The sequence below is a fragment of the Bos javanicus genome, chromosome 10, assembly GCF_032452875.1.
Source record: "Bos javanicus breed banteng chromosome 10, ARS-OSU_banteng_1.0, whole genome shotgun sequence".
Lineage (NCBI taxonomy): Eukaryota > Metazoa > Chordata > Mammalia > Artiodactyla > Bovidae > Bos > Bos javanicus.
This window is the reverse complement of record NC_083877.1, coordinates 80161179-80184922: the sequence shown is the minus strand read 5'-3', so window position 1 is coordinate 80184922 and position 23744 is coordinate 80161179. Positions and strand designations below refer to the sequence as shown.

Here is a 23744-nt window from a genome sequence, read left to right as displayed (position 1 = left end):
CTGGCCTGTCTCCCTGCCTCCGGGCCTTCCTCACCCAAGGGAACCTTGGTTATAAATATGGGGGTCACACCTTGCATGTGTATTAGGCACCTTTCATCTGGGGAGCTCCTGGCTGCGAGGAGGCTAATTAGCAGCTCTCTGGGAAGGGTGAGTAAGAGCTGACGTCGCAGCCCGGGCAATGGCTAACCAGGCAGCCCGGGGCCTGGCCCGCCTGGGGAGAAGCGGGTGCGCCTTGCTCTCAGCCCACCCTCCCCCACTTCTCCTTGCTGCAGCAACTCTTCACAAGGGTCCCTTCTGTCTTAATAATAAAGGCCATCTTTTATTGAGTGCTTCCTGTGTGCCGAGGGCTTGCTAAGCCCCTCCTGTCTACTGAACGCACCCGCCTGTGCAAAGCACCAGGGGGCGATTGTGAAATGATAACAACTGGGGCTCTCATTATCAAACGTCACTCCTCGCCGGCAGCGATCCAGGACTACGTGCGTGACCTCATGTCATTCCTAAGAAGCCCTTAGTGTGCCATCTCACATGGAATAAGTGCTTGATAAGTGGTTAGCTATCACTGTGCATCTGCAGAACAACCTGATGAGGTAAGGTCCTATGTTATACTCATTTCTCAAGTGAGGAAGCTGAGGCTCAGAGAGGTTGAGCCACTTGCTGGAGATCACACAGCGAGTCAGGAGCCGAGCCAGTATTTGAACTGGACTGGTTTGACTCTGAAGCTGCAACAGATTTCCAGATGCTCTTCTCTCCTTCCCCGCAACCTGGAGGTGATTAGCACCAAGGCCTGACTTTGCATAGCTGCAGTGTCACTGAGCAGAAACCTTCTCTTCATCCATCCCTCCAGCCGTGGGCTGATAGGCTAGGCCTGGATCAAAACACCTTGGAGATCATCTAATACAACTCATCTCCACCCCCATTTTTCCGATGAGAAAACTGGAGAGGGTAGTGACTGTGCAAGGTGACAGTCCTAATGAGAAGATACCTAGAGATTAAGCTTGAGGAATAGAGGCAGTGGAGTGGCTGGAGGTCACCTCACCCCTGCCATCAAACTGGCATTGATACCAAGTAAATGGTGCAGTGGTAAAGAATCCACCTGCAAATGCAGGAGACACAAGATATGTGGGTTTGATCCCTGGGTTGGGAAGATGCCCTGGAGAAGGAAATGGCAACCCACTCCAGTATTCTTGCCTGGAGAATCCCATGGACAAAGGAGCCTAGAGGGTTACAGTCCAAGGGGTCACAAAGACTCAGACATGAATGAGTGACTGAGCGTGCACACACACAACGTCCCCACAGTAGAGTTCTCAGACTCCCTTTGCCATCTTGTTCCCTGCCCCCCTTCCCCTCCAGGAGCTGCCCCAGGGATATGTGGGTGGGATGTGGGTTCAGGCAGCTAGCTAGGAACTGAGACTGGGATCAGGGATGGGGTCCTCCATCTCCCTGCCCTGCAGGACAGTCCAGCGGGCAGGCCATGCCCCTTGTGGCACACCTCACGTGTCACTGTAGTGACTCCAGAGCAGACACATAGATAATTAAAAATGCTCATTGGAGAAATGGCTGTATCCTGTACCCACAGTAGGGAGGAGATGAAACGCCCAGTGTGCAGATGGGTAGATGGTACAGCACGTCTTCCTACCACTGCTCACCTGGATCCATCAAATGTGGCTCTCCTTCAGGTTTGGGAGAGAAGCCCGCAGCAATCTGGTTCAGGGAGCAGCAAGTTCATGGGCCAAGGGCACTTGGCTGAGGTTTCCTCTGGTGGGACACGATTCCTGGGCCCTGAGGAGGGTGGCTAATTGTTCAGCTTTCTCTGCATGTTGCCCCTTTTGAAGTGGGCTCTTTGGGTACCAGATGCATAGACCTGGGGTCTCTGACCCTCTACATCCCCTCCCCTTCTACCACCCAGTTCCATCCTTCCAGTCTCTGCATCTCCTTTCACTGTCTACAGCTTCTCGCCTGCTCTATCTGCTGCCTCAGACCCTCTCCCACCTCTCTGACATCTCTTCTCTCCTCCTGTCGGCCTCAACTTAGAGCTTCCTCAGAGAGGGAACAACAGCCTCCTCATCCCAACTCTGAAATAGTTTTCCATGCATACAAGTTCTTTGAGCAGCTTATTCTTTTCCTTCAGAGGAATTTGAACACTTTTTCAAATGGAACCGTATTTATTTATGAGATTATCTATTTAAATGAATCTGTCTTTTCTGTTATAGGGGGCCTGGTGAGGTGGGAACTTGGTGACGGTCACTTCTGGTCTTCAGCGCCCAGCAGGGCGTATCACATACCCAATGAGTGAATAACAGGATCCTCAGGACAGGAGGAGCCCCTGGGCCAGTGGTTCTATAAATGTCTCCCCAGGAGCGGCTCCTGGGAACTTGTTAGCAAGGAAATGCAGATTCCCTGACTTTGGGTGTAGGGTCTAGCAATCTGGGTTTGAAGCAACTGGGCACCCAGAAGGGGGCACACAAGAGTTCAAGAACCACTGGCGGAAGCAAATGCCCTGTTGTTGGATTAGTGGCCACCGCGGCAAAGGGCCGCCTATAAAAGGCACTGGGGATGAGCAAGGCCACGTCTTCAAAAGCAGCAAGGGGGAGCCCTTTTCTAAGGCGGGCCGGCCGGCTGAGTGTACGGGACACTGGCTCATCACCCGGACCCCTGCCCCGGCCCGCCGTGCTGTTCGGCACACCGGCCACTGGAGGGCAGTGCGACCACGTGCATCGCGCCCCTGCCCGGTTGCAGGCGGGAGCAGCCTTCGGAGGCCTTCCGGGAGACTGCAGGGGCGGCTTCAGGCAAGAGACAAGAAGTAGGAATCGCGGCCCAGGCTGTGGTCTCGGCTCACAGGGCCTCCAGACGTTCTCAAAGGCCGAAGGGGCCCGGCTGGAGCGCACCCCCGGCCCGGGTATCGCCGAGGGTGGGTGGGGGGCCCTCCCTGCCTCGCCCCATCCAAGGCCAGGCCTGCTGCCTGGAAGGTTGAGAGTTTGGCTCGCTTGGGGCCTGGAAAGTTCAGCGGCCCCGAAAGTGCGGGACGCGCAGGGGAGGAGGCGCCGTCCGGCCGCTGAGGGCAGAGCGCCCGCCCGGGGAGGGCGGCGGGACCTTGACTGCCTCCCCGGAGGCAAAGGGCAGCCTCCCGCGTGACCCCCTCGGAAGTGCAAAACAAGGCGGCCATCTTGGCGGCGCCTTAACCCCGTCGTGGCCGCGGCGCCCGGCCCAGCGCGGCGGCGAGGGCACCTTGAGGGTTGGAAGCTGCGATGCCACGGGGGACGGAGCAGGAATTTCCAAGACCTAGAAGAAAACCTTAGATCCTGGCAACTCCCCCCGGGGTGGTGGTGGTCTTTGGAAACCCCATCCCATATTCTATATAGCATCAGGAGCCCGAGCCTTTGTAAGTGAATTGGGTTTGTTAAAGTCACTCCTTCCTTCTTTGCCCCTTATTCCAGGATCAGAAAGCTAGAGGCAGCGAACAGGCACCAAACGTTGCTCCCGGTGGTGGTCGCTCCCGGTGGTGGTCGTCTTCAGGTGTCTGGGACTAGCCCAGCGTCTGTCCGCGCCCCCGCCCCAGACAAGTGTATCTCACAGCATAAACAGCAGCTTCTTCACACGCAGGCCCGTCTCCAAGCCAAGCCAGGGACTCGCAGCTGAAGCGGAATTGAAGTGGCTTGCTCCTTTGAGCTCCTCTCCACCGTGAGGACTTTAGCCGCCTTTCTGAATGCCATTTGAGGAACCATAGGCCCTCCAGCCTCCACCAGTCCCATGGTCTTGTATCTGACCTGGTTCACAGATTGATATTGTCTGTCATTTGAGTACTTTTCAGCTCTTCGCATATCCTTTCTTGTTAATAGCATCGGTTCAAGATCCAGCTTAAATATAAGCTCCATCAGGAAACTATCCTCCATTTCCCCCCTCATTTCCAGCAGAGCCTGTCTTTTCCCTCCCTGCCCACCTGTGGTTCCACTGGCCTCTGCTGTAGGAGCTCCTGTTTTCCTCTCTCCTCTCTGAACTGTGGGCACCAGGAGGGTAGGGACTGTGTGACGGTGGTCTTTGCACCCCACTTGGCCCCTCCCATATGTAGGTCATACAGGAAAGGGTTATTCCAAGAGTCAAGAGATTATTGAATGGTTTTGGTGTTGTAAACGAATTTTCCAAATATTTTGAACCTTGAGCGAAGGAACATGTAATGGGTTTTATTAAGCCCTGTGATGGAATCCTTTTGTGTTTAATTGCTTTGTTATTTTTAGTGGAAACACCAAAGTGCCATAGGAAAAAAAACCCCATGGGTCCTAGCTGACCAAGAGGACTAACTAACCACTGAGCTCCAAGTGTTCTTGCTGCTTCCTCTGTGTGGCCTTGGGGTTGGAGCCTGTGACATGTGAAGGCTGGCCCCAAGGACCAGCAAAGGAAAGTCTGTGTGTCTGATTGGGCTTGAGGCTGTGATTTCAGGCTGCCATCTCAAGATGAGACAGAAAAGAAAGTGCCTTGACAGTCTTGGAGAAGGTCAAAGCTAAAGGAAGAATCTTCGCTTTTTTCCTTTTAAAAGAAAAAGCCCAAGTGCCCCCACGAAAGACTCCAGAAAACCCCTTTCATGCCTCACCCACAGATAATTTGCTGAACATTCATTCAGGGGAAAACAAAGAGGTGGTTTTGTTTATTTATTTAAGAGGAAAAATAAATGAGCTGTGACAAAACAATTTGAAACCAGGCCCCTCCGAGACCTGGGCTTTCACTTCCTTGATGGGAAGTAAAACAGAGAATCGAATCCCCCTCCAAATAAAAGTGAAGTTAATAATCAGACAGCTCAGGCCCTGGCCACATCCTGTGTCAGCTCCCTCCCTCCCTTGGCTCACTGTTTATAGCTGTAGAGCCGCCCTCTGGAGCCCAGAGTCGACTTAACTCTTTCGTCTCCATCCCAAGGAAGCCCAACCCTGCTCTGAGGCTGGTAGGTTCCTCACACCCTCTGTGCAGGCCTGGCCTCCGCAAGGCTGGCTCTCCCCAGGCTTGCCCACGTGGGCCCGTCCTCCAGAGGGCTGCCAGCCTGCCTTTCAGCCTCTGGCTGATGAGTTTAACAAGCCCAGCTTCAATGTGAGTGATGTATTCTGCTTGTCCTGCACAAAACCCAAAGTGGGCACAGGCGGGCTGCACTGGGTAAGCTGGCTGCACTGAGCTCAGGTGCTCAGAGCTCCAGAAGCTCCCTCTGGAGCTTCCCTCTCTTGGGAAGACACTAAACCCACTCCTGCTGCGGACTCAGGGCCTGTGCCTCCACAGCTTGGTGGTCTCTGTGAATGCATCCTGCTAGGAAGAAGCACAGACCTTTGGGACTTCTGGCTTGTGCAGAGAGCAGTGCTGTGCGTGTCTCTGAGTTATTTTCTATGAAAACTTCAGGCTTTCTTCAAATGCCTTCCCTTGTTGCAGCCAGCCATTGTTGTAGGCAATGACCCAAGAGAGTCACTGTTACTCTTTTTACAGAGCGGGAGACTAAGGCGCAGAGGCTAAGTACCTTGCCCTCTGTTACAGAGCTGGTAAACAGCAGAGGCAGGATTTGAACCCAGGCACTGAAGCTCTGAAGGGCTCAAACAGAGGCTGCTCTCTTCTCTGGAGCCAGGGGGCTTTCTGAGAGTAATCCCATGAATGCGTTTCAAAGATCTCAAACTCCAAGGAGTTTTGGAAAACATTCAGACCTTCCTGGGGTCTCCTTTCTGCTTCCTTATTGGGATGAAGGCACGGAACATGCGGGGGGTCCCATGGACAGCGGAAGGGGAGGATGTGGAGCAGGTTGGGATGGGACAGACCTTTCATCTGCTCGGCAGGAGGTTCTAGAGCAAGAATCCAAAGACTTGGCGTGGCTGCTCTCTCAGCCCCCAGCCTACCTTCTGCTTTTATTGCATGCCATGTCCCTGCCAGTTCTGTAGCCTGTGGGTCCCTCACCAACACTCTCTTCTGGCTAAAGCTTGTCTTGCAGGAAGCTACTCACCAGTTGCCTGGGGGCAAATGGCAAAGACTCAAGAGCTGGCGGTGTGGGCCATCTTGCCTCCCTGGGATTTCCTCCTCTGCATGCCCGGGCTACTTAGATTTGTCTTGGAAGTGTCTGTTGCCAGGTCACCTTTGGCGGGTCCCTCCACCCCTGGAGGGTGTGTTAGGCTGCCCCCTGGTGTCTGGAGGCCATCATGCCTGCTTAGAGCTCCAGAAGCTCCCTGTGGGGGCGCCACTGAGCACAGAGCAGGTGTCTGTCTGTGCAGCCCTTGTCCCCCTCTTTGAGAGTGAGCTGATCTGCCAAAGATCTGTTTTCTTAGGATGCATTTCTCCATTCAAAGCCACAGCCCAGAATGGGTAGTGCCCTATTTTTCATTTTCTAACTCATTCTTCATCTAGAGAGAAAACTCTGGGGGCTCCATTCCTGTTCTTCTCAGGGGTGCACGGCAGGGGTGGCTCCTCTGGGGAGGGAGGAGGCCAGCAGTGGCTCCTGTGTGACACCCAAGGGGGCCGACACTCGGCAGGACGCCTGGCCCCCAGTGGTCTCACAGAATGTGTGCCTTGACTCACATTTAACCTATATGTTTAAGTGGAGCACCTACATATGAGAGTGCCCACGATGGGATGGCCCCCGTGGTCCTGACAGGCTGAAGGTCAACATCTGCCAAAACCCCCTCAATCAGACCCAGTCTTTATCAGTGCCAGGGCACTTTAGGACCATTCATCTCATTTACCCCACACCCTGGGAAGTGGGGTACGTGTGATTCTTCCCACTTTCCAGTTGAAGAAAGTGAGGTCGGAATACTTGTCCACTCTATCATGGCTGTCTGCTAAAAAATAATTTTCACTGAGTTCAAAAGGAGTGCACAGGGACAATAATGAATATTTTCTTCTCCAGGCTCAGAGGTCCTTGAGAGGCAGGACAGCACTCTGTCTTCAGCATGTTTGGGGCACTTTCCTCATCCCCGGGTGGTGGTCTCCCTGTCTGTTCTCCAGCCCTTCCCAGCTCCTGGCAGGCCTCCCCACAGCCTTATCTCTTGTCCAAGAGCACATGTCCTTAGGAAGTAAATATCGTGTTGCAAGAACCAGTAAGATGAGAATCCCTCATTGCACATTTTCCTCAGCTTTTATGAACTTAAAACATTATGCAAAATTTCAGACATAAAGGAGCAGATGGTATGCTGAACGCCCATGTGCCCACCAGCACCATCGCCAAGTCCTGGCCAAGTCCGTCCATGTGTGTCAGCATCCACCTCTCCACACCCATATAGTTTTTAGATAAGTCCAATGCATCAGGTCATATCACTTCATCTTTTAGTACTTCAGTACATATCTCTTAAAAAAACTCATTACACTTACGTTGTTCTTACTTCATTTAAAAATTAATAATAACTGCCTAAATATTAGCAAGATTCATCTGCTCTTCACCTTTCTAGAACATTTTTAAACTTTTTGCCTTTCTACTTAAAGAAAAAAAAAAAAGAAACATGTATTTCTCAGCATCGGGTCATATCCTGACAATGGCTCCTAAAAGGATAGATTTCTGAATCTGGGCAGAAACGCCCAGTTATTAATTCTCTGAGGCCAGCGATCATTTCTAAAGCTTGTTCCCACTACTGCCCTCTGCTTGGCCAGGGCTGTGCACGTAAGTGGGGGCCAGGCCAGTGTGAGCTTCAGTTAAAGATGAACACAGGGAGGGTGGGGATGTGGCGCGTTGAGCTAATGTGGGGGGACTGGAGAGCAGCCCCTATGTCCTCCCACCCACACTCTGAGTGGCTGTCCTTGGCTTTCCATGCGGTGCTCCACCCGCCAGCTGCCGGGGCCTCCTAGGGAACCCTCTTCTCTCTCTCGCTCCAGATACTTGACTATTTTCCAGTGACTCCGTGGAACCCCACTTTGTGGGGCCTCCAGCCGTCTTGGTTTTGCCAATTTGCTGCTTAACATACAGCAACAGTTGACAGGGTGGTTTCATGGTGGTTTCATGCCAAGCGCTTTGCTCATCTGTCCTCACGGCAGTGCCAAAGATGGGTATTGCTGTCACTGCCATTTCACAGCCGATAAGACTAAGGGAGGGCAGGTAAGTGCCTTGCTGGCCGAGGAAGTGGCTGTGCCAGGATTTGAACACGGTCCCTCTGAATGTTGAGCGCTCTCCATCGCAACACTGGTTCTCAAACGTTAAGCCTCGTTTAGCAGACTTCTAGGCAACTTGGCCTAGGACAAGGCTCTTACCTTTCTGAGGACAAATCTTGACAAGTTGGGATCTGCAGTCACCATGCACTTTTCCTTGCAATGTTCACGTCTTCCAGAACAGATATAGCATGACTTATTATTACACACGCCCTTATTAGGAGATTAGCTCAGTTGAATGGAAAACATTTTAGGTCATTCAGCTTCTAATTTCCTGGTTTGTCTTTTTCATGGTTAAATAATAGTTTGAGTCATGGATTACAGGACTGTGACAGGTGTGAAGGTTAGGAGGGATGGGAAGAAGCTAGGTTGAGTAAGCCTACAACCTAGACATTATCCTTTCTGTACATTTTGTCACATCTCTCAGTGTTTGATAGTCTGAAAAATGGGACTTTTGGAACATACAGAATCAGGGTCGAATACTTAAGAAATCTTGGAGGGAGAAGGGCTAGTGCAGGCACAGTGTCCTTTACCCCAGGCAATCAGAGTTCAGCCTGTGTGGCTTTGCCTTGGCTGAACTTTGCAGGAGCCGTTTTAGGTGGCCTGGTGAGGCTCAGTCCCAATCCACTGCAAGCCTGTCTCACGCACCTCGGACAGCCTGGGCATGAAAGCTGGGCACTAAACTAAATTCAGTCACACTCTTGATTTTGCTTTAGTTTGCTTAAGCTTTTTCCCAACTCCTGCTGCTCTAGAGAAATGGAAGAGTGGGCAGAGGTGGGTTTGATTAATTAAGGGACATGGAACAACCAAAGCAGACACAGAGCAGAGGTGCACTGGCGGACTCACAGGAGAAAGAGAAGCAACCGAAAGCTGAATCACGAGGCCAAACTCAAAAGGAGAGGACGCAGTGTTTGCTGGACGTGTTCGTGGGGTTTATGGACACTAGGCAGTGAGGCTGAACTTCCAGAAGCTGTCTGCCCACCATGGCAATGAGGAAGCTGGGGTTATCATTAGGTCTCCTTGGGAATGTCTAGAGAGGAATCAAATCATCTACATTGTTTCCAAAAGTTGCGTTTGCTGGGGCTCCTCCAGCTTTGGCCTCAGTTCGGTATGCCAATCTTCCATGAACTCCTGCTCTTCTAGGAATCGTGTGCTGGTGGGTTGGGTTTGCCCCGGTGTACAGAGAGGTAGGTGCCTGGAAAATGCAAAGCTATAACCCAGCTCCATCATATGCTTCTGCTCAGATTCTCCTTTGAGTCCTCCTTCCACTGTGGAGGCACCACAGTGGAAGCCTCCAAAATTTGCAGTGAACTAGACTGGCTTTCAGCCCTGCTCCAGGAAGATCAGCCCTCACTCTGCAAGAGACCACCAGTGGGAGTGAGTTGGGAGAACTGTAGGAAAAACATGGGCAAGAAGGAAAGCTTGCTTTTCTAGGACTGTCCTTGTTCAGTGTTTGGAAGAGTCTGTAATCCATAAGAAACATTAAGGCTAAGAACATAACTGAGTGTGGTTGGTTGAGGGTCAAAACAGTTGTTTTAAATCCACTGCTGCTTCTTTTTCTCTCCTGGGTCTGTGTTTTTTGTTTTTCTGGTGGTGTTTGCTCTCACATTCTTCTCTTTCTTCAGAATATTCACATCTCCCCCACCCCACCCCCTTCTTTTTCATTCTCAATTCCCCTTCCCACCCCACTCTGCCTTCACATAATTTTTCTTTTCTTTTGGCCTTCCTTGTTCTGCATCTGGATTCCCGGATGGTTTATTTTGTCTGTTTCCTGAATTTCCCTCCTCTCCCATTTTTTACAGTTTTGTTGTTGTTGATGTTCTTGTTTCGCTTCCTTCAGCTTCAGTTCTTTCCCCCAAAGCTTTCCTTGGGCCACACAGGCTTTTATTCTTGTTCATCTGTTTAAGACATGCTGGCAAGGAGGAGGCCACAGCCGGCAGGCAGGGCCACGGTGGCAGAAGAGGACCTGGGAGTCTGAAGATTCTCCCCCAGCTCGGGTGTCCTTGGAAGAAGGGCTTCCTTCTGGAGAGGGGCTGGGCCTCTGCTGCTCTCCCCCTGTGAGGCTGGACGTCGCCTGCCAGCCCCCGGCTGAAGGTTGGGGGCAGATGGTGTTTCCTCCATGGTGTGTGGGCCGGGGCCCCATCTCACAGGGCAGCGATGGAATCAGCCCTTCTCGGTGGACAGGTGGAAGACTCATCAGGTTCCACCCAGAAAGGCTGAGGCTCGGGGGAGGTGCCCCGGAGGGGAATGTATCACTTGCAAGGCTCTGTGCTGTGGGTGGGAGGACCTGCTGCGTGGGGGCTGCCTCTCAGGGGGAGTCTAGGTATCCTGTGACCCTGGGTCCCTGGCCAAAGCTGGCCTGAGCATCTGGAGCTGCCTGCGGGGAAACTGAGGCAGTTCTCTGGTGGAGAGTCCTTCCTTCCCACCCCCCACCCCGGCCAGTAGGCGTTTTGAGAGCCCAGGAAGAATGCAAGAAGAGGCTGATCACTGTGAGGTGTCTTTAAAGGCTCTTGGCCACTGGGAGCCACACAGAGCCCATCTGCGGGAGGCCCTGAGGGTCCAGTCTGGTACCAAGAGAAGCAGGTGGCACTTCTCGATGGGTGAGGTGGCAGAGAAATCCTAGAAGTCACAGCCGCACCCCTCCTTGTCTGGAGTTGGGGGTGGGGGGGGACGGTGAGGAGTGGCCGGCCCCTGCTCCCCAGCTGTCTGAGGCGAGTCAACTGGAGTCCATCTGGCTGTCTTCCCCGGCCCAGGCTGGCGTCCCACCCTGGGCCATCAGTGCTGCTGGGTGCTGGCTGAGTCCTCGGCGGGGGGCAGACGCATCAGTGTTCTGCCTGGGGCACCGCGGCAGCTGGGTTGCACCCTGGGGTAAAGGGGCCCGAGAGCACCAGGTGCTCTGGTGCGCTGCCTACCCTGAGGCCCTGTGGCGATGGCGGCCACTTGCTTCCCTGGAAGTGCCGTCAGGGCCCCTTGCCTTCTCCTCCCCCTGCTCACTTGCCGGGTCCCATCTATCCTCCTCCCTTATCAGTGCACAAGGTTCGCTGCCACTTTAGGAAAGACAGTTGATCATATGGAAGCTTGAGAGAAATGTTCACTTGTTTTATATTTTGCTTCTTCTCATTTGCTTATGTTTTCTAAGCCTCTAGTCCTAGAGTCCAACTCTTGGGTCTAGCTAGAGCCTGGTAGGCTGCAGTCCATGGGGTCTGGAAGAGTTGGACAGGACTGAGAGACTTCACTTTCACTTTTCACTTTCATGCATTGGAGAAGGAAATGGCAACCCACTCCAGTGTTCTTGCCTGGAGAATCCCAGGGACGGGGGAGCCTGGTGGGCTGCCGTCTATGGGGTCGCACGGAGTCAGACACGACTGAAGCGACTTAGCAGCAGCAGCAGCATCCCTCAAGACCCTGGAACCATGAGTCCCAAGAGCCGCCCACCAACCCCCCCCACCCCAAGGCCCTGACTCCTGGGCCCCATGGACTTGGTTCATCTCTGGTTCAAGGCAGAGCCTCCCTCCTCCCCGGCACAGAGGGTCAACCTAGACAGGAGGGTTGGTGAGGCGACAGATGATGAATTTTCTTCCAAGTTCTCCCTTCCACTCTGGGGGAGGCCCCGGCCTCTTTGATGCAGGAATTTGGGTGGGGTTAGGATCTGGCAGCCTCTTGCCCTTCCCACCTGAGCCCAAAGCACACGCTCATGCAACCTGCGGTGTCAGTGCCGCCTCGTTCCTGCCACCTCCCTCTGCTTTCCCCCTTCCCACGCACCACGTTGTATAAATATTTACACCCCCGGGCTGGCAGGAATCTTTCTCCAGCTGCTTCCCTGGTTTCTGGGAGAGCTTGTTCTCTTACTGAACAGCTGCAGCAGATCTGGTTGCCTTTGGTCAGACAAGGGCAGGCCCTGGTTTGGGGGCCTTGTGGGCCCCCTCTGGGGTGGAGGGTGCAGTTGGCGGGAGAAACTCAACTGTTAAAAAGTCACAGGCTGTGGCAAAGGTCCATGCTTTCCTCTGCCGGCTGCCTCCGTGGCGACCCTCCAAGAGCTGTCTGATCCCTGCTCTGGCTGGGGTCGTGGGTCCTGCTTCTCCAAGAAACAGCTCCCCAGGGTGGGATCTGCCCCTCTCTGGGCTGGGTGTGCTGGAGAGGGCTGGAGAGCAATGCTGAAGCAAGCTGGCTGGTGCTAGGACAAAACAGGAACTTAAGTGTACTTACAAGCACTTTACAGTTTGCAAGTCTGTGCTATACCCTTGATCCTCCCCCTGAAGCAGATTCCCCGGCTTAGTGCTGGAGGATCTTCATACTGGGGCTTCTCCCCATCTCCTGCCCCAGGCCACCTTACTTCCCACCAATAATACTTGGGGGCTGGGGAGTGGAGGGGACAGATGCCTCTTCCCTTATCTTCCTTGGTGACCTAGGAAGCAGGAGTCTGCCAGAGAATCAAGCTGCCATTTGTTGGGTTCCCACGGGCCGGGTGCTGTGCGAGGTACTTCCCCATGGTCTCATGTAATTATTCAAGCCTTAAGCCAGCAGATTTTTTAGCTTCCGTGTGTGTGTTTCTTGTTCCTGCCCTCAGACAGCCATGGCCGCGTGGCAGTGAGCTCCCAGACACAGTGCCCTGTCTTCCTCTGGCGCTTTCTCAGGTCCTGGGGAGTCTCCAGGGGCCAGCCAGAGGACACTTGTCTCTCGCCGACAGCGAGGGCAGGTCACCTGCTGCAGCCTCCCTCCTGCACCTTGCTTTCCCCACACTTGTGGGAGGTAATTAACCTGTTCCCCATAGAGCATTCTAAACGCAGTGCAACAACAGGCTTTAAAAAGCAACAGCATGGTGTCATCTAACTCCTTTTTCTATGTATGGCGGGGAGGTGGTGTGTGTGACAGAAGAGACTGTTCAGGTATCAGGTACGAAGAAGCATATGTGCTGAGGGAGCCTGAGGAGAAAGAAGACGGGGATAAAAAGGCCTGGATCTCACCAAGGGGTCGAGCCACTGGGAAGGCGGGTGTGTGAATGGGTAGGGGTTCCTGATGGGGGCCAGAGACAGAGGCCCCAGGCTCCTCCTACACTCATACTTGTGCCAGAAAGCAAAGAGGTAGATTTGGTCTGTCTTTCTCTCCGAGCTCAGACTCCTCCTGGGCCTGAGAGGAAAGCTCCTGTCAAAAGGTAAGAGGCCTGGCCCAGCGCTTGGTACCCAGCAGGCAGCAGGCCATCCCAAGGTGAGGCAGGGGAGGGGTGGGCTGGGCACCGGGTGGGAAAGTAGGAAACCACAGCTCAGAGCCGCGCAGCTGGGAGATATTCCTGTTGCTGCCTGCCTTCCCACCCCCCAAAGGTACAACAAAACCCAAATAAAAGTCTGACCCGGCAGATATTAATACTCCAGAGCCAGGGCTGGTGTGCAAGCGGCCGCCCCCCTCTTCCCCCTTCTGTTTCTATAAGCGGCTGAAATAAATTTAGCGAAACAACCCCACCCGTCTGAGGGCCTAAGATTTCAGAGCAGTGGGACTCTTTCCCCTGAAAGCCCCTGTTTTTCAGAGCTGAGAGCTTTTTGTTTAAAATTTCCTTTGAAAATGGAATGTGCTCGATCTAAAATAATTATTTTACTGCAGTCATCTATTCCTCATAGATAAATACTCTGACATAGTATGGCTTGCTAGAAAGCCAATCTACGGATGCTGTACAGCTTAAAATAGTTAACTCTATGGGGCCACTGCCTGGTTGGATCTGTTGGGATATTTACTGTAACGTTATTCTTCGCTATGTCTGTGTGTGTTCAGCCAAGTCCCTCTGTTGTCTGTCACAGGACAATAGTTATGGCTGGCTAAGTTACCAAAGTAGAGAATTACTTATTTGAGACCTACTGTGTGCTAGGCACTGGGCCAGGTACTGGCAGTTGAGTGGAGAGCAGAAAGAGCCTACTTATGGAGCAAACATGCTGGTGGGAAGAGAGATGTCAGAAAGTAAGATGACTACAAAAGCCTGGCAACTAATATCGTACTTAATAGTGAAAGATTAAACACCTTCTCTTAAGAATGGGGTCAAGATGAGCATGTCCAGTCTCACCACACCTATTCAATACCATAGCGCAAGTCCTAGACAGGGCAATAGCACAAAAAAAAGAGATATAATGCATATAATTGGAAAGGAAGAAGTCAAACTATTTCCATTCAAAGACAACATAATTTTCTATATTTAAAAAAAAATCCAAAACAAAACTCAAGGAATTCACCAAAAAACCGTCTTAAAACTAAAGGAGGACTTCCCTGGTGGTAGAGTGGAGAAGAATCTGCCTGCCAATGCAGGGGATGGGTTCGATCCCTGGTCCGGGAAGACCCCACTTACCCTCAGAGCAACTTGGACCGTGTGCTGCAATGACTGAGCCCATGTCCTACAACTACTGAAGCCTGTTTACCCCTAGAGCGTGTGCTCCGCAACAAGAGAAGCCACTGCGCTAAGAAGCCTACGCACCGAAAGGAAGAGTAGCCTGCATTTGCTGCAACTAGAGAAAGCCCACACAAAGCAATGAAGACCCAGCACAGCCAATAAAATTAATTGAAAAAAAAAAAAAAAACTAAAATGACTTTCGCAAGGTCATAGGATGCAAGATCAATATACAAAAGTCAACTGTATTTCTATAAAATAGTAATGAGAAATTAAAAACAAATTAAGAAAAAAATTATAATATAGTTGGCCCCTGAACAACACTGGTTTGAACTGCACAAGTCCACTTATTTTTTTCAAAAGTAAATGCAACAGTACTACATGATACAAGGTTGGTTAAATCCGCAGATGCAGAACTGTGGATGTGAGAAACTGCACATATTCTTGAGGGCCAACTATAAGTTCTACATGGAATTTTGCCTGTGAGAAAGGTTGGTGCCCCCAACTCTTGCACTGTTCAAGGGTCAACTATAGTTCCCCCCCCAAAAGGGAAATATTAGATATAAATCTAACAAAATATACATAAGATCTTGTGTTAAAAACTACAAAACACTGATTAAAGATATTGAAGAAGACCTAAATAAATAGACATATCATGTTCATGAATTAAAAGACATATTAGTAAAGCAGATATAATTCTTCCTGAAATTGACCTATAGACTTAATACAATTCCAATATAATATCCCAGTAGAATTTTTTTTCTTTTGTAGTTACAGACAAGTTGAATCTGAAATTTATATGAACAGGCAGCAAAAGAACTAGAACAGCTAAAACAATTTGGAAAATTAAGAATAAAGTTGGAGGAATTATACAACCTGATTTTAAGACTTACTACTGGGCTTTCCAGGTGGCACAGTGGTAAAGAATCTGCTTGCCAATGCAGAAGATGCAAGAAAGGTGGGTTTGATTCCTGGGTCAGGAGGATTCCCTGGTGTAGGAAATGGCAACCCTCTCCAGTATTCTTGCCTGAAAAATTCCATGGACAGAGGAGCCTGGTGAGCTACAGTCCAGGGGGTCATAAAGAGTTAAACAGGACTGAACACAGACACAAAGTTACAATAATCAAGGCTGTGGAATTGGCAAAGGAATGAAACACACAGATCAATAGAACAGACTAAAAAGCAATTCAGTAGAAAAATTCAATACATTACAAAATATAAATACAAAATGATTTTTTGTATACAAAAAAATATACAATCATAATACAAAAATGATACTCTTTTCAATAAAGAATGTCCTGATTAGACATCCAGAGGCAAAAAAAAAAAAAATTAACCTCAACCTAAATCTATTTTACATAAAAATTAACACCAAATGGATCTCAGTGTAAAACATACAACTATAAAATTATTAGAATAAAATAGAAAATTTAATGACCTAAGGCTAGCTAAAGAGTCCTTAGACGGGTCACCAAAAAGCATGATTCATAAAACTGATAAGTTAGACACCATCAAAATTTAAAACTTTTGCTCTGTGAAAGATACTTTGTTCAGAGAATGAAAAGGTAAGATACAGACTGCAGAAAATATTTGCAAATCACTTATTTGACAAAGCCTATATTCAGAATATCTAAAGAACTCTCAAAACTCAACAGTAAGAAAACAAACCCGATTAAAAACAGGTGAAAGAGTTGAACAGACGTTTCATCAAAGAGGGCATACAGGTGGCAAATAAGCATATGAAATGTTTAAAATCATTACCTGTTGGAGAAATGCAAATTAAAACCACAATAAGATACCACTACACAACTGTTAGAGTGATTAAAATAAAAAATACTGACAATTGTGAGTGCTGCTAAGGACAGTAGCCCCCCCAGGCTTCTCTATCCATGGAATTTTCCAGGCAAGAATACTGGAGTGGGTTGCCATTTCCTACTCCAGTGGATCTTCCTGACACAGGGATCAAACCCACATCTCTTGCGTCTCCTGAACTGGCAGGCAGATTCTTTACCACTGAGCCACCTGGAAACTCATATATTGCTGTGGGAGGTGCATAACGGTATAGTGAAAGAAAGTGAAGTTGCTCAGTCGTGTCCGACTCTTTGTGACCCCATGGACTGTAGCCTTCCAGGCTCCTTTGTCCATGGGATTTTCCAGGCAAGAATATTGGAGTGGGTTGCCATTTCCTTCTCTAGCAAAATGGTATACTCACTCTCAAATAAGGTTTGCCCTTTTTTTTTTAAACTTTAACATACAGTTACTATGTGATCCAGTAATCCCCACTCCTACTTATTTACCCTCAAGAAATAAGAACTTATGTTCACACAAAAATCTATACACAGTGTTTACTGCAGCTCTATTTACAATGGCCCCAAACTGGAAATAATCCAGTGACTTTTAACAGGTGAATAAACCAATGGTGGTAGACCCAGTGAAATACCATTCTTCATTTAAAAGGAATGAACTACTGATACATGCAACAACATGGATAAGTCTCAAAGGCAATATGCTCTGTGAAATCATATTGACTGTATGATTCCAGTTATATGGCATTCTAGAAAAGACGAAATGACACTATAGACAGCAGATCAGTGCTTGCCAGAGGAAGGGATGGGGGAGGGTCTGACCACAAAGAGGAGGGCAGGCAACCCACTCCAGTATTCTTGCCTAGAGGATCCCATGGACAGAGGAGCCTGGTAGGCTACAGTCCATAGGGTGGCAGTTAGACACAACCGAAGCGACTTAGCACAGCACATCTGACCACAAAGGGAGAGCATGTGAGTTTTGGGGGGATAATGGAACTGTTCTGTTTCCCAATTGAAGTGGTAGCTACATAAATATACTCACACGTTAAAATCCATAGAATTGTATACTGAATAAAGGTCAATTTTGCTATATTTTAAATTAAATAGTTAAGTTACAGGAATGTACAAATACAAATTGAAACAACTTTGGAGGAAACGAATATTCCTTGAAGAAAGAAGAGAGAAGACAGACACATTGCCTTGATGAGGGGAGAGGGTGCCAAGAATGGTTGAGGAAGTGATGCTTGAGCTGGGTTCTAAAGAATGATTGAGAATTTACTTGGGTCAAAGGAAGGTCAATTCAGATAGAAGAAATTGAACGTGTCAAGGCCCTGGGGCAGGAGGAAGGATGGCTCATTTTCATCTGAGACAGACTAGAGCACAGGGAGCGCCTTGGAGGGGTGGGAGAGATGGTGGTGGGGAGGGGCAGCAGCATGAAAGCCAAGAACTGAGCAGTAAAAGAGTCTGATTATGCTAGATTATGGGTTTGGTTTTTACTCTACAAGGGATGGGTAGTGAAGGGTTTGAGGCAATTGTATAATACAAGATCCTGAAGAAGGGAATGGCTACCCACTCTAGTATTCTTGTCTGGGAAATCCCATGGACAAAGGAGCCTGACTGGCCACAGTCCATGGGGTCTCACAGAGTCGGACAGGACTGAGCAACTAACACACACAAAACACAAGATCAGATCTAGGTTTTGAAAAAAAATTACTATGGGTGCCCCAAGGAGAGGATTTGGGGAGCACACAGGAATCTTAGAGTTGGAAAGGACCTCTCAAATAGGATTTCTCAATGTTGGTACTATTGACATTTTGGGTCAGATAATTTTTTGTTGGGGGGGGGGCGGGGGCGGGGCACGTGGCCAGGGGTTGGCCTGTGCATTGCAGGACATTCAGTAGCATCCTTGGTCTCAACCTACCAGATTCCGGTAGCACTGACCTTCCCTCCTCCAGTTGTGACAGCCAAAAAACTTCTCTAGACATTGCCAAATATTCACTGCAGGTGTATCAACCCTGGTTGAGAACCACCATTCTAAAACAACCAAATTCAGTATTTCTGGCTTCACAATAGAATCGTCTAGGGAGCTTAGAAAATACAAATACTGGCCTTCACCCCACACCAACTGAAGCAGAATCTTTGGAGGTGGGGTGGGGCCTGACGCCCAGCATTATTTTAAAAGCTTCCCAGATGATTGTGCTCAGAGTGATGTTTGGGTACCACAGCCTAGTCCCCACTCTCCATCTCTATCTCAGAAGACTTAGCCCAGACTAGAGAAATGACCCCCTGAAACGGAGGCAGAGTAGCTCCAGAATGCCTTACTCCTGGATCAGTGCTCATTCCATTGAACCCTGTTGCCTCTTAACAGCTGCACAGAATATGCCCTGGGTAAACTGCGGAAGCCCAGCCTCCCTGAGTTACCAGCGCTGGCTTTCTGAACATTCCAGTGTTAAGGCTGTCATCCCCTCTTCCTGCAAAGCCCAGGCCCTCCCTCCCTTCCTGCCACCCCTGGAACCTCTTCCCCTTCCTTCTTCTACTCCTGCTGCTAGATTCATGGTGACCAAAGAGTCTGAATGGGCTCAACAGCAAGGGTCGGGTGCAAACTGAAAACATTTACTGACCACCTACGCAGGATCTATTCACGAATTGCCAGTAATAGAGAAGTCCTGGCCCTTAGGAGTTCAGCCTAGAGGGGAATAAACAGGTAATTTCCATAAAATGCTGCAGGCTACAACGGCACCACTAAGAAAGAGGTATTTTGTCTGCTGGGGAGCTGCCTGAAATCCCAGCAAAAGGAAGCCCCAGGGAGGGGTATGCAGCAACCATCAGCAACTGTTAGCAGCTTGGAGTGGCTGAAGGGGAAATGGCTCTCAGGGGTTAGCACTGTCGGGAAAGGGCTACACCTTCCTGACCACCCCAGAGGTGAAGGGACCTGCTCGAGGTTGTCCAACTGGTAACCAGCTGGCAGAGTTGGGCTTCCTATCAAAGTCTAGGTGGCTCAAAACTCATGGGCTAACCCTGTGTCTCTAGGCAGGTGACCCAGGCAAGGAAGGAGGGGTTATATAGCTGTGGGTTAGCCTGGGAACTTAATGGAATGATGGGACATTTCTGCAGGAAAAGTGTTAAAACAATTGACTCAAGAAGTAGGTTTAGATATCCCGCTGCCAGGCAATGAGTCTCCCCAAGGCTGTGGTAGCCCTGGGGTTGGATTCCCAGTCCTACCAGGAGGTGGTGGGCTCCCTGAGCTGTACCCCAAAGGTTCCCAACACTGTGCAGAGTTGCATTTACAGCAGACCCTCAAGTGCCCTCTCTTGAAGCCTCTGCCTGGTTCATAGGATACTGGCAGCTGAGCTGTGGCCACTAAGCACTGAGGTTGCTTGAGGATATTGAGAGAAAGAAGAGTCTGGCTTTTATTGGATATCAACAGGGCCGAGTGATCTAGTTTTGAGAAATACCTGTGACAACAACCCGGTATTTTTCAGTTGGGCAGCAGATCCTGATCACCTCATCCTGACTCACCTTGCTCTTTCCCAGGCTCTGGGGCCAGTGCTCTCTGCCCCTTTCCAGGTGTCCAAGCCTGCTTTGTCCAGGCCTGGGCCTGGGCAGGAGGTTGGGGGGGAGGTCAGAGAGTGATCCAGATCGAAGCTGTCAGCTGATCATTTTATGGAAGAATCTATATTGAAGAATCCTTTGCAAAGTGAATACTTCCTGAATTTGTTTTATGCTTTAGAAAGACACCAAGAATGGTTTAATTTACACACAGTGGCTGGACATACACAAGGGTTCAGCTAGGCATGAGACTAGACACTTTACCTGCCAATTTAAGGCGGAATTGTTATCCCTACTTTAGAGGCTTTGGTCAGTGTCTTGAAAAAAGGTTAAGAAGTGGCAGAGCCAAAATTTGGATTCCAAACTGCCCCAACTTCAAAGCCCTGGACCACTGATTCTTACACCTTGGTGTTTGAGTCACTAACATGAAATTTACAAAGAATGCAGATTCCTGGTCCCATCCCAGAGTAATTGATTCAGTGGGCCTGGAACCAAGGCAGGGGAACCTGCATTCCACACGCGAATCTGAATCAGATAACTTTGCAACAGCACTTGTCCCTTCCTCCCTCTCTCTCTAATCCAGGAACCTAGCTGTTATCCTAGGGTCTCAGCTAGCAGAGGTTACGAGGGAAGCGCGGGGTCTGATCTGAGAATTTGGGCTTTTTTTTTTTTTTTGCAAATGACTTGAAGCTGAGGAAGAAGCACAACATCGCAGCAGCCCGTCGCCCCACACTCTCACCTGCCGCGAGGTGCGCCCAAACTGGCCGAAGGAGTTTGTCCGTCGCGCTTCCCTAATTCTGAGGACTTTCACTTTCCTCTTTTCGTAAAACCTAAAACCCCCAAGCCGAAAATACCTGGCTAGCCCCTCCTCGCTTAGGCGACCGGCTCCGTGTGAGCGGGGAGGGCCCGGATGTCGGGCCCGGGACGGCAAACCTGGCCCGTCGCCTCCCGGTCGGAAAAGGTAGTGCAGGTGACTGGGCGGCGGCTCTGGGCCGGGCGCGGGCGAGGAACCCGAGGGCTGAGCGCAGGCGGCGGCGGAGGTCCGCGCACGCCTCCCGTCCGGCTTCCGGCCCGGGTCGCTGCCGTTCCCCCCACACCCGGCACCTGCCGAGCACGTACGGGGCGCGGGGTCGAGGGGGCGCGCAGGCCGGCTCTGTCCCTCCTCCACCCGGCGGGACGCTGCTCCCCGGTCCGCCGCGGCGCGGATGCCAGGTCAGCGAAGGGTTAAGGAGGCCGGCTCCCTCACCCTTGGAAAGTCCCCGAAATGACGTTGCAACCCGACAATTAAAAAAAAGAGTTTAATTATAGAGACAGGCTCTGGGAGTTGGAACAAACCCGGTCGGTCGGTGGGGCCGGTAAACAACTCCGGAGCGAGCGGGCCGGGCTGGACGCCGCCCGCGGAGCCCGCGCCCCTGGGAGCGGGGGAGGGGAGCGCCCTCCAGGAGTTGGGAACCGAAGGAAATTCGAGGAATCGGCCTTCTTTTGGCAGGGTTGGGGGGGCGCAGTGGAAGACTTTTTAGCTAGCCCGCGGTGCCAAGGCCCCGTCATGGTGCTTCTGGCGGGTCCCGCAGTCGCGGGGGTTGGAGGCGGGGGGGGTGGGCGGTAAGAGGCGCCACCTGGAGAGGGGGACCCTGGGTGCGGGTCGGGACTGGCCCTGGGCCCCGCCCGCTCCGGGCCCCTTCCCCCAGGCTTTCCATCCCCGCTCCTCCGCCCCTCCCCTGTCCCCCAGAGCAGAGCTTCGCGAACCCTCCAGATTTAAAGACCAATGGGCCTTTTTTTTTCTTGCTGGGAGAGTGGGGGTATAAAAAACTGAAATAGCTTCACATCAGGACGCAGACTAACCTTGTGGTTTTAACGCGCACCCTATTCTGTCCTGAAATCTGGAACTCATTACCTCATCACTAAGAAACTGCACGAAACCGCTCCCCCCCACCCCCTCCTTGAAGCGGGGACGAGAGGGAGCAAACAGCCCTTTAAGAAAGAAACCTACATTTGAATGATTTAAATTAAGGTGGATGGAAGTTATTTCCCCTTCTGGCGCTTGCCAGATTTCAAGAAAAGCTGAAAAATGGGAGCAGGGGGAGGGAAGCAACAGGCAAAAGAAGACACCAAAAGAAGAAAAGCAAAGGGGCAGCGGCCAGGTTAAAAATGGGGGCCCTTAATTTAAGTCACAGGGGACAAATAAAAGCAGACCGGAATGGGGATCCCATACATTGCACATACATTGGTTCATGGCTGCAGCAAAGGTGGTGTGTTTCGCGAAGATGAAAAAAAACCCCAACAGGTTCCTAAAACAGTTGTGATTTGGAAGGTTTCTGGGTTTGCTCGGAGGCTGACAAGAAATGCAGTAAAAATATGTGTGTGTTGGTGGCGGCGGCGAGAGTGCGACTCCAGCGCTCTGCTCCGCCCGCCCGGACCTTTTCAAAGAAACGTGCTCGTAATGGGGTGACCTAATTACATCGCAATGGAACCCGCTCTTAGCCACTCGGCGCACGGGGTTTCATAACAGACCCGGCGGCCTCGAGTGCTGGGAAGAAACGTGCGAGGGCTGAGGAGGCGGCCGGGCACGCGGGGAAACAGGAAAGAAACGCAGCCCCGCGGTTTCCACCTCGGTCTGTGGGGGACACATTCACAACTTTTTATTTGGGTGGGTAGAGGGGTGTCCGAACAAACAGTAAATAAATATATACTTCCCAGCTTTCAGAAGAGTAATTGCCAACTCGAGGCCTTTCGGTTTCGAGGATCCCATGCCCCCCTCCCCCCATCCCGCCAAAACAGCGCAGTGTGACAAGCCATATGTTCCATTCCCGTGAGGGCGGGGGAGAAGCAACAGTAAGTGTCGCCTCCCCCCATTTTAGTATCTTCATTCTTACCAAAGTAACTTTTTTTTTTCATGGTTCTAGCGTCTGTGGTGTGTATACGTGTTGCTCAGGGAGTTTCGGGCGCAGCCCGTGGTTCAGAGCGCGGGGCAAGTTGTGCGTTGCTGGGTGATTTCTTTTTGGGGGTGGGCAGAAGGGCGTTCGTGAGGATTCAGGTTTGTTTTAGAAAAATATTTAAAGATTGCTGCGTGCAATAAATACCACTCCCAGGCCTGTGAAAACAAACAATCCGCCCAGGCGGGGGTCTTTTTCGCGGAGCACCCCCCGACCCCGCGCCCCGGCCCAGACTTGGAGAGTGCCCGCTGCACAGCGAGCGCCACTGTAGACGCGAGCGGCGCGCGAAATCGCTTGGTGCTCGCCCTCGCCAGGCCCGGTCCTCCAGGGTGTGTGTGTGTTTGGCGGGGGGGGGGGGGGGGAACCTCCTTAATCCTTCTCCCTCACCCCCGCCCCTGAAGAAACAAAACCCTAGACTTGAACGCTCTGTGCTCCCCTTATTTCCAGTTTCCTCTCCCCGTGGGGTTTGCGGAGGGGAACCGAGGGCTGAAGAGATCCCGGGAAGAGTGAAGTTGTGCGGGAACTTGGAGAAGTTTCATGGGAGATCGGCACAAGATGGAAACCGGGCGCTTAGGACGGGCTTCTTTCTGCTCCCGCTTGCAAAAAGAGAAAGTCGAGCCCGCCTTCCTGCCCGACCAAAAAAAAGAAAAAAGAAAAATAACAACACAACAACAAGAACCCCGAAGAGTGTGGAATGAGTGATGTCACAGAGCAGCGCTCGCAGGCTGACAAAAGGGGGGCGCCCCTTCCCCACCCCCCGCGCCGCGCGCGGCCCCAGAAAGGGGCGCCGGCAGCCGGGGGTAGACAGGCGAGCGGACTCGAAACTTTTCCTCTTTAAGAAAAAAAAAAAGTTGTGCGCGGCTCGCAGTGGGGTTTTTTTTTTTCCCTCTTCGCCTTCTTTCCTCGTCTCCCCTCCCCCTTCTTCCTTTTGAAAGTTTCTTTCTTTTTTTTTTTCCCCCGAGTTTGACCGCATGGCTGATTCAACTCCAGTGTCAATCAACT

The 23744-nt window shown here is 51.0% G+C and overlaps 1 protein-coding gene across 1 annotated transcript; it reads right to left on the bottom strand.

The window, feature by feature from the left end:
- Positions 1-265: 265 nt before the first annotated feature.
- On the bottom strand, positions 266-23710 carry LOC133254873 (uncharacterized). The gene is made up of 2 exons (XM_061429225.1): positions 5963-23710; positions 266-3764 (listed from the first exon to the last, which is right to left on the bottom strand). The coding sequence occupies exon 2, from the start codon at positions 3360-3362 to the stop codon at positions 2376-2378; it is 987 nt and encodes a 328-aa protein (XP_061285209.1). The 5' UTR covers positions 3363-3764; positions 5963-23710; the 3' UTR covers positions 266-2375.
- Positions 23711-23744: the final 34 nt, after the last annotated feature.